This window comes from Geospiza fortis, unplaced genomic scaffold (genome assembly GCF_000277835.1).
Source record: "Geospiza fortis unplaced genomic scaffold, GeoFor_1.0 scaffold390, whole genome shotgun sequence".
NCBI lineage: Eukaryota > Metazoa > Chordata > Aves > Passeriformes > Thraupidae > Geospiza > Geospiza fortis.
In genome coordinates, this window is record NW_005054501.1 from 1160633 (window position 1) to 1171036 (window position 10404).

Consider the following 10404-nt stretch of genomic DNA (forward strand, 5'->3'; position numbering starts at 1 on the left):
CAATCTGACTTGATGAATGTTGAAACTTAAGCTGCTAGGTCAAAACCTTGGTTTGGCACTCATATTGTTCTCACTCATATTGCAGACAGTTTAATGCATTAAGAGCTTTTTATGCAAAACCTCACTGCAATTGCTTTGCAGGTAAAGCAGTTGTAAAGCCCGGATGCTCCTGAATTTTCTGTGTTTTGAGCCTCTGCCAAGCTGCACTGCTGTCATCACTGTGTCAGGTATGACACCTCTGCCATGGGGCTGGCAGGGCAGGGCTGGCAGGATGTCACTGCCATGCTGCAGCTAAGCAGCTGCTCCTTGCATGGCTGAGCCTTTCCAGGCCTCTGAGCTCCAGCTGCAGGCACACCTTCTGCTTGGTTTGCAGCCAGACATCCACTGCAGTTTATCCCCTGGGAGACATTGCAGAAGGCACCAGCTGGACAGAAAGGCCTGGTGCCGGATCCAGGCTGATGACTGCCAGGGAGGAAGCACTAGCTGAAAAGGAAAAGCAGAAACAGCAGCACTGGGATGATGCCCTCCAGCAACTTCATCAGGCTGTGCTGCTGAATTCTCCAGAGCTGTCAGGGTAAAGAATGTTCTCTCTGCAGGCTGTCCCCCTTCAGGCCAGGAATCCCATGGGCCCCTGTGTCCCTTGGGAAGGAAAGATGAGAATGAGAGGGGGTGTTGGGTGTGAGAAGGGTTGGGGAGGGCAAGGGCCATATTCATAGGACTCCCTGAACAACCAAGGGTGCCCTGGAAAACAACAGGTCAGGATGTGAACATGTCCCTGCCAGCCAGGGGAGTTGGGATGGGATGAGATGGAGTGAAATAGGGTAGCATGGCATGGCCAAAGCAAGGACAGTACACTTTGCTGGGGATACACACACAGGAGACAGCAGTGCCCCTGCCAGCTGCTGAGACTCCCCCAGCACAGGGAGCAGGGAAGCAGAGGCAGGCTCAGGGAGCAGGCAGGGCAATGGGAAGAGCCCGTTGTACAGCAGTAAAGCCAAGGGCCACCCTTACTCACTAGCTGCCCAGGTGACCCCTCACCTTGCCCAGCATAGCTGGGGCTGTAGGAGGGGGGCTCAGGGCCAGCCACAGGAAGGTTGGTGCAGTCCCCACTGTGCCAGATGGGATAGGATAGCCAGGAGGTTATTGGGGGGGATGGATGCACAGTCTGGCACCCAGCACTGTCAGCACCTGTGCCCCTCAGGGAGGAGGATGGGGCTCATACCCAGCAGGGGCAGGAAGCCCCCAACACTCGTGCACACCCTGTGTGTCATCAGTGGCACCAGCGTGTCCAGCAGCTTGAAATAACCAGCATAGAATGTGTCAGTAGGCACTCAGACCACAGGGATCAATTCTGCACAGTCCTCAGCTCAAAGGACCCCTGTGTACATTACAGCTTCATAAGGATTAAAGATCCCAATAGAAGTCTCACACAAAAATGTGCCAGGATAAAAACATGTGCTTCATGTCTTCTTTTCACCCAGATTGTGCTGCTGTGCTGAAAGTGTTTCCAGTTAGATTGAGATGACAAGAGAGGCAGAACACAGGGCTGCACAGCAGTGAGAAGCTAAGGGCATAGTGCAGTCCAGCAAGACATTTCTGTGTAGGAGCCATTGTTGGACACAGTCAGTGCTGGACGTGGTATGCAACTTCTGCTTGGTGACTTCCTGAATGGGAATGGCAATGCTTTCTCATGGGAAGGAAAGAACTTAGCCCCATTGTTGGAGGTGCAGGTAAGAAGCTGTGTCATGCAGCTCCAGGGTGCCAGCAGCTTTCTACCCTGGCATATTTGGTTTGGAAGCCCTGACTCAATTTGTACAATCATGGAGTCAGTATCCATCTTTGAAGGGCAGTCTCCCTCCTGAAAGATTCAATTTGGCATGTGGTTTCCACTTCTCAGAGGCAGCCTTCTTGAAATTCTGGCAGCACACTTCTTTTGGACCAGGTAAGCAGCTACACTGAGTGTTAGTGTGCAGCGTATCTAGTGCCCCGCGCAGGTAATGTCCTGTAACAGTGTTCTGACACCTTTGTATAGGATCAAGCCCTGGATGTTTTGGATTTTGGAGGAGGGCATGCCATTTCTTTTGAGATGGGCTTCTAGTTCCTCTCTTTGGCAAAGAATGCAAATTTGGATGGGCACTTTGGGTAGTCTCAGTGAATTTGAAAGCTTTTCCCAAGTTCTCTGGGTTAGAGCTGTTGAACTGTCAGTAGAAATGCAGGTGCCCAGCTGTTGAGTTTTTGTCTTGTAGCTTTAGCATGTGAGCAGTCCCTGGTGCCATTCCATTTGGATCGTGACTGTGAGACTGAAGGCTTAGGATGGTACCTAGAGCTGAGATGGCAAGTGGCTATAGCAGGGGGTGTGTTTGGAGTTTGATAGGTGCAGTTGAAATTGTAGGCAGCAAAGAGCTTTCTCCACTGATACTTAGTGAGCCCTGTTTTTGGCAGATGTTTTCAAGTTTGATACTGGACTCTCTGAGAGTGAAAAGGTTTGTTAGGGCAGAGGAGTTGCCATTTGAACGTGCTGCAAGGTAGAGTTTGTACTTGGAAGGGGAAGATCAGCCAAACCTTTTTGTCCTGACAGAGGTGATTTGAGAGCAGGGACATTTCTGACTTGGGTCTGTCCTGGGGGTGGTTTCAAGCTCGGTGCGTGTCCTTGTTTTGTGAGTCGACAGCGCTATCGTGTGGTTGTGTTGGCTGCACAGTTTATAAGCTTCAAAATAAAAGGCAATTGCAGCACTGCCTCTTCCTTTTAGAACCTTTTCTGTGCCGCCAGCTGCTCAACATGTAACTCACACCCACTGAACTGCATCCAGCTCCCTGGAGATATGCACTTTCCCTCAAGATCTATGTACCATCTTGCACTCTTAACTCTCGGAGACCCCAAACCCCTTCAAAATATCCAGCAGCTGCTAGCAAAGAAAAAGTCCTACAACAGAAAGCCACTGCTGGCCTTTATAGTCCCTTTGCAGTCTGTAAGCTGGACAAAACACACTAGTGATTCACATTTTCCTCCTAAACTGTATATGTAGCACCAGCACGTTCTCTCTAAGTGTCAGAGTCCATCGTTACAGCGAAGCATTTCCAGCAGCAGCTCTGACTAACAGATGTGCCGGGACAGAAGGCAATTGCCAACCTACCCTCTTTCCTGTGCAACCTGATATTCACAGCACAATCACTTTCACATACTTTCAATGTCACCGTGTCCAAGCAGCTAGAGGTCACGCAGATGGAAGTGTCAAGACAGAAGAGGTTCTCAAAGTACCTCCTTCTCTTATTAACAGCATTTAAACTGCACACAATGCTCTCTGTCTCCTTTCCCAGACAGACCTGGCATCACTTTTTTCACACTCACATCTTCATTGCAAAGTCCAGCAGTTGCTCTCATAGAAAAAGGCTTTAGAAGTAAAAGCCGGTGCAGGGCTGCACCTTCCCCTTGCTGCACGTAAACCACATCAAACTCACCGGTGCTCTCTGTCCTTCCCTTCTCTGCTTCCTCTACCATTGTGTTCTCTGGATCTCAGAGCCTCAAGGTAGGCACAGGTGTTTCCACAGAGGGGCTGGAAGAGGAACAGGTAGCAGCACAAGTAGTTCTTGTTTAACTTCACCCTTAAGACTCCCAGCTTAGGACTGGGAATTCAGCTGTCAGGCCAGTGGCAGCCATGTGCTGCTGTGCTGAAAGTGTTTCCAGTTAGATTGAGATGACAAGAGAGGCAGAACACAGGGCTGCACAGCAGTGAGAAGCTAAGGGCATAGTGCAGTCCAGCAAGACATTTCTGTGTAGGAGCCATTGTTGGACACAGTCAGTGCTGGACGTGGTATGCAACTTCTGCTTGGTGACTTCCTGAATGGGAATGGCAATGCTTTCTCATGGGAAGGAAAGAACTTAGCCCCATTGTTGGAGGTGCAGGTAAGAAGCTGTGTCATGCAGCTCCAGGGTGCCAGCAGCTTTCTACCCTGGCATATTTGGTTTGGAAGCCCTGACTCAATTTGTACAATCATGGAGTCAGTATCCATCTTTGAAGGGCAGTCTCCCTCCTGAAAGATTCAATTTGGCATGTGGTTTCCACTTCTCAGAGGCAGCCTTCTTGAAATTCTGGCAGCACACTTCTTTTGGACCAGGTAAGCAGCTACACTGAGTGTTAGTGTGCAGCGTATCTAGTGCCCCGCGCAGGTAATGTCCTGTAACAGTGTTCTGACACCTTTGTATAGGATCAAGCCCTGGATGTTTTGGATTTTGGAGGAGGGCATGCCATTTCTTTTGAGATGGGCTTCTAGTTCCTCTCTTTGGCAAAGAATGCAAATTTGGATGGGCACTTTGGGTAGTCTCAGTGAATTTGAAAGCTTTTCCCAAGTTCTCTGGGTTAGAGCTGTTGAACTGTCAGTAGAAATGCAGGTGCCCAGCTGTTGAGTTTTTGTCTTGTAGCTTTAGCATGTGAGCAGTCCCTGGTGCCATTCCATTTGGATCGTGACTGTGAGACTGAAGGCTTAGGATGGTACCTAGAGCTGAGATGGCAAGTGGCTATAGCAGGGGGTGTGTTTGGAGTTTGATAGGTGCAGTTGAAATTGTAGGCAGCAAAGAGCTTTCTCCACTGATACTTAGTGAGCCCTGTTTTTGGCAGATGTTTTCAAGTTTGATACTGGACTCTCTGAGAGTGAAAAGGTTTGTTAGGGCAGAGGAGTTGCCATTTGAACGTGCTGCAAGGTAGAGTTTGTACTTGGAAGGGGAAGATCAGCCAAACCTTTTTGTCCTGACAGAGGTGATTTGAGAGCAGGGACATTTCTGACTTGGGTCTGTCCTGGGGGTGGTTTCAAGCTCGGTGCGTGTCCTTGTTTTGTGAGTCGACAGCGCTATCGTGTGGTTGTGTTGGCTGCACAGTTTATAAGCTTCAAAATAAAAGGCAATTGCAGCACTGCCTCTTCCTTTTAGAACCTTTTCTGTGCCGCCAGCTGCTCAACATGTAACTCACACCCACTGAACTGCATCCAGCTCCCTGGAGATATGCACTTTCCCTCAAGATCTATGTACCATCTTGCACTCTTAACTCTCGGAGACCCCAAACCCCTTCAAAATATCCAGCAGCTGCTAGCAAAGAAAAAGTCCTACAACAGAAAGCCACTGCTGGCCTTTATAGTCCCTTTGCAGTCTGGAAGCTGGACAAAACACACTAGTGATTCACATTTTCCTCCTAAACTGTATATGTAGCACCAGCACGTTCTCTCTAAGTGTCAGAGTCCATCATTACAGCGAAGCATTTCCAGCTGCAGCTCTGACTAACAGATGTGCCGGGACAGAAGGCAATTGCCAACCTACCCTCTTTCCTGTGCAACCTGATATTCACAGCACAATCACTTTCACATACTTTCAATGTCACCGTGTCCAAGCAGCTAGAGGTCACGCAGATGGAAGTGTCAAGACAGAAGAGGTTCTCAAAGTACCTCCTTCTCTTATTAACAGCATTTAAACTGCACACAATGCTCTCTGTCTCCTTTCCCAGACAGACCTGGCATCACTTTTTTCACACTCACATCTTCATTGCAAAGTCCAGCAGTTGCTCTCATAGAAAAAGGCTTTAGAAGTAAAAGCCGGTGCAGGGCTGCACCTTCCCCTTGCTGCACGTAAACCACATCAAACTCACCGGTGCTCTCTGTCCTTCCCTTCTCTGCTTCCTCTACCATTGTGTTCTCTGGATCTCAGAGCCTCAAGGTAGGCACAGGTGTTTCCACAGAGGGGCTGGAAGAGGAACAGGTAGCAGCACAAGTAGTTCTTGTTTAACTTCACCCTTAAGACTCCCAGCTTAGGACTGGGAATTCAGCTGTCAGGCCAGTGGCAGCCACGCTCCTTTCACAGCCAGAACGCTGCACCCAGCTCAGAGAGCTGTGCCAGGACAACAAGCTTGCCCTGAATTTGCCCCTGAAACTTGTGAAATGCTGTCTAAATTTCTGGAAACTTGTATTTGTGCCACATTCAAGGGGAAGCCCCTTTTCTTTTAAAACCTTCAAGAAGCTGGTCGAGCACAGTGCTCTCTGCACAGTCCTTTTCAGCTCGAAGTACCACCATGCACATTGCAGCCTCACAAGGACTGAAGATCTGGATAGATGTCTTGCACAGAAAAATGTGCAAGGACAAAAATGTGTTCTTCATGTCCTCTAATAGTGTCTTTGTAGTGCTGGAGAGTGAGGCAGTTCTTTATTCCTGGCCAGGGTTTGTAAATGGCTGACAAAATTCCAGTCTCTACACAGGCACGGATACAAAACTTTTTCACCTATTTCTACATTTTTAGCAAACAAATTTATGTTCATTGCTTCTAAATTGCATAATTATGTTTCATTTCTTAGTATACTGTGGTCTATTGGTCATTGATTCCTCACTGTTCATGCTAATCAGTCCATATTTTTAGGGGCTTTAGTATCTGTTTTCTCCAGTAGAGACTGTTCAACACACAGACAGAGTCTTTGTTAGTCTCTTCTGGTCTCTGCAAAATGTCCTTGTAGTCCCTAAATTCTGCATTCCAGATGTCCAGCTTCAACAATACATCTTTATCTCCCAGGCCTTGTTCATTGAAGCATATCAGATTTAGTTTATCAAAACTTAATGTGTCAGAAATTTTCCCAAGCTGTGTTTCCATACAAGTAACTTTAGACAACTTTGCTAAATGCTGGCTTTAAATGATACAAGACTAACATGCTTATAATTAATATACTGGTTCTGATTAATTAAAACAAAATTTATTAAAACAAATAATTAAATTTTTTAAAATTCATGTCACTTCTAACAGCTGCAGCAGTTTGGAAAGGCTGGGAAAAAAATCCCAAAAAGAACTCTTCCTGTCCCTCTTGCAATGCGGCTTATGGGAGGTAGGGTGTCTGGTTTAACTTTTATCTAGACAAAATGATGTGCTGCACCAGCATTACTCCCAGGTGTGTTCCCAAGAGGTTCCTTTCCCTGACACAAAGTTCACTGCAAACACTTCTTTGAGGTGCAGCAGATGGGTCAGACTGCTGGGCCCACAATCAGCTCACAGTGTGCAGAACACTCTGTGCTTACAGGGCATTCTATCTTGGAAAGGAGCCCTGGGAGGTTTATTCATGTCATCTGCATTTTTTAACCCAGACTTTCATGGATTCCTAACCAAACCACCTGTTTTTACTTAGATGCTTGTTTGTGGAAGTAAATTAAGTTGTAGTCTTTAAAAGAAGGCATTTAAAAGAAGGCAAGTGTTTTGTTTGAAAAGGCAAGGGAGGTGAGGCACTTACAGAAACCATTTGTACTGACAGTAGATTTAGGAAATGAACAAGAATCGATCCTACAAAATGTGTTTTGTGTTTAAAAGCACTGCACATAACGAAACAATGGCATCTTGTGTGCCTGGCTCTGCCTGAGCGTCCCCTTGCACAACCTGGGGGAGGCCGGTCAGAATAGCAAGATGGTGCCTGTCCAAAGATGTCATTTTGTGCATAAAATCATTATAATATGTGGAATGAGGTAAAACCAGGACCATCTGAGAGCATCTTTGCTGTGAATCTGTCACTGCTGGAGCTGCAGGAAGGCCCAGCTCACGGGTGTTGCTGAGCTGGATGGCAGGTGCAAACTGGAAAGACAGAAGCTCAGGCTTTGCGGGGGTTGTTCTGGGTTTAGCTGAGGCTTTGCAAGGGCTCACCACCTCAAGCCCCTGGATGTCCCCAATAGCAGCAGTGACATCCTGCAGAGGGCCCCTGTGTTCCTTTGTCCTGGCAGCTACTCCTGGCAGTGTGGGCAGCCAGCTGGAACACGGTGCTGGTGACAGTCGATGTTGTCTGGCCAGTCACAATGACACCAAGAAGAGAAGAGGGGTCAGTGCCCAACGAGAACCCCAGAGGCATGAGCTGTAGCAGTGCCTCAGCCCTGATCCCCCAGCCTTTCTCTCTCAGTGCAGAGCAGCCTGGCACAAAAGGACACGTTTCTCACCAGAGGCCAAACCAATGTTTTATTCTTTGTCATTTCCACACACTCAGGAGGCTGTGCCTGGTCTGTGGTCACACTGAGCCACTCCCACTTCCCTTCTGACTGAGCCTGGACACTTTGTCCAGGCATATCCCAGGCCCAGGAGCTGACCTCAGTGCAGGAGCCTCATATGCTGTTGCTTCCAGTTCTGCAGGCTGCTAAAAGCAGGATTGATCAACAAGTGAAAGCCTGAGCTGTCAGATGGTTATGCTTTTAGATTGTTACACTTTGCCTTGCAAGCCAAGGGTGTCTCAATGTACCAAGAAATGGGTGGGCTCTGCTGAGCACCTGTGATGGGACAGGAGCTGGTTTTTAAGGCCGTGCCCAGAGCCCACAGGAATCACTGGGAGCCTTCCCATTCAGGCTAGTGGGCTCAGCAGCAAGTTTCCAAAACCAGCCCCTCTGCATCACCTCTTCTTCAACCCTTGAATTTCCTTTTTTCCTTCACAAGCAAGCTTGGATCACAGCATCCCTCTGCTTCTAGCCCCATGCACATTCCTGACTGAAAACAGCAGGGAAGGAGCTTGAGACAAGGCACTCTCACTGCCCCCAGCCCAATGGGCACCAGCCAACAGCCTCTCCTGAGCCACACAAGTGTTTCTTGCTCACAAAGCCACAGCACTTTTAATAAGCTGCTTAAGTCTAGCACGAGCTGAACTCTAAGGTGTCTGTAATCACAGCCAGTCCTGCTCCTGGAGGAGTAATGCTGCCTTGCCTCTCTCCAGCATGAGCAGAAGGGGCTCACCTGCTTCCCCCCAATTCACTCCTCCTCCTCAAAGAACTCATGGCAAGCAGTAGTGACCATTGCAATGAAGGCCACGAACTCCTGGAAGTTGCACTCTGCATCCCCATCGCAGTCCAGTGCCTCCATGACTTTGTCCACAGTCTCCTGGTCTTTGATTTCCTGAGGGGATAGAAACAGGCAGCCAAAGCTGGGGAGGACCACAGCGAGGCCCAGACAGTAACATGTCCCCATTTCCCAAGTGCTCTCCTGGCTGAATCTCTGCTCAGACACATCCCAAAGATCTTGTGGCTGTTCCCAGGCTGGTGGGGCACTGTCCTGTGCCCTGGGGAATTGCAGCCACAGCTGTGCTGCTGGGAAGGGACATCTTGAGCCCCTTGGGGCAAGGCTGTGCCCCCGTGTCAGGGAAGGTAATTTCCCTAATATCCAACCCACACCCCAGTCTGCCATACAGGCTGTTCCCCTCATCCTGCTGCTCTGTAGAGCTGGGGCAAAGGATTTAATGTCCTGCTGTGTAACTAAACCTCTTCACCTGTGCAAGGCTTCTGTGGGGGCCAGAGTTGGGGAGTGCCGGGCTGTTGGATGGCCCCTGAGCCCAGCTGGGCTGCGGGGAGGGCAGTGCTTACCCCGAGGAAGTGGCTCAGCTCGTTGTTGATGAGCTCCTTCAGTTCGGATTTCTTCAGCTTGTGCTTGTCTCCCTCCTTCCCGGAGTACTGGTGGAAGGCCTCGATGATGGCGATCATCGCCTTCTCCAGCTCAGACATGGTCGTGGCGCGGCCCTGAGGTCAGAGGGGACGGTGGGAACGCCAGCCTGGGCAAGCTCCAGCAATTCATTGATTGGGAAGCACGGTCACCCCGGGCTCCGCCCATGGAGCAGCAAGGTCGGACCGCGGTTCTGCTGGGAGGCACTGGCAGCAGCTCTGGCTTTGGGGGGAAGGTCGCGAGAAACCAAAACTCTGCTGCCAGGGGCTCTCGAAGACAGCAGAGCCACAAGACGAGGAGAGGGGCAGGCACAGGGTCAGCTCCGGAGCTTCAGAAAGGTTTCCCTGCTGTCACAGGTCCCCTCGGCTGTGCCTCTGCCTGCAGCCCTGTCTCCAGCCCAGCAGAGTCAGGGGAACCCGGTAGGAACCAGTTTCGATGCGTGCCAGCAGGTCAAAATGAACACTCTCGAACCTCCCTCTCCCACACTTGGTCTGGAGACCCTCTTGGGATATGATAATAATTCGGATTGCAGCGTTCCCTGCAGACTTCACAAACAGACAAACCACAGAGACTCTGATCTCCGGTTGAGAGGGAGAGCTGCCAACCCAAAAGCTGGGAAAATAAAGAAGCCTTATTGCCCGGCACTCGTTTCGTTCATATCCCATCGGTAAATGTCTCCTGCCCTGCGACCTGGCTCCTGTTTCTCCACCACAAGGTACTGAATCTGATCCCACCGCTGATGTCCTCCCCCGCCCAGCACTCAGTGCCCGAACGGAAAGACTGTTACCAGACAAGGCAGAAAATATCCCAACAGAAATACCCTTTCCATGCACCAGCCCTGCCTGCTGCCCGTGCGCAAGGCTGAGGAGCGCTCCCGAGCAGAGGTGATGCGGAGCGGTGATTCTGCCCTGACAACACCCACCATCCCCGCGGGCAGGGCCAGCCCCCGGCATCCCCCGGCCCCTCTCACCTCCCTGCTGCC

The 10404-nt window shown here is 49.9% G+C and overlaps 1 protein-coding gene across 1 annotated transcript; it reads right to left on the reverse strand.

The window, feature by feature from the left end:
• Positions 1-7938: 7938 nt before the first annotated feature.
• Positions 7939-10398, reverse strand: S100B (S100 calcium binding protein B). The gene is made up of 3 exons (XM_005428741.2): positions 10393-10398; positions 9347-9499; positions 7939-8882 (listed from the first exon to the last, which is right to left on the reverse strand). Exons 2-3 carry the CDS (start codon positions 9482-9484, stop codon positions 8739-8741), a joined length of 282 nt encoding a protein of 93 aa, XP_005428798.1. The 5' UTR covers positions 9485-9499; positions 10393-10398; the 3' UTR covers positions 7939-8738.
• Positions 10399-10404: the final 6 nt, after the last annotated feature.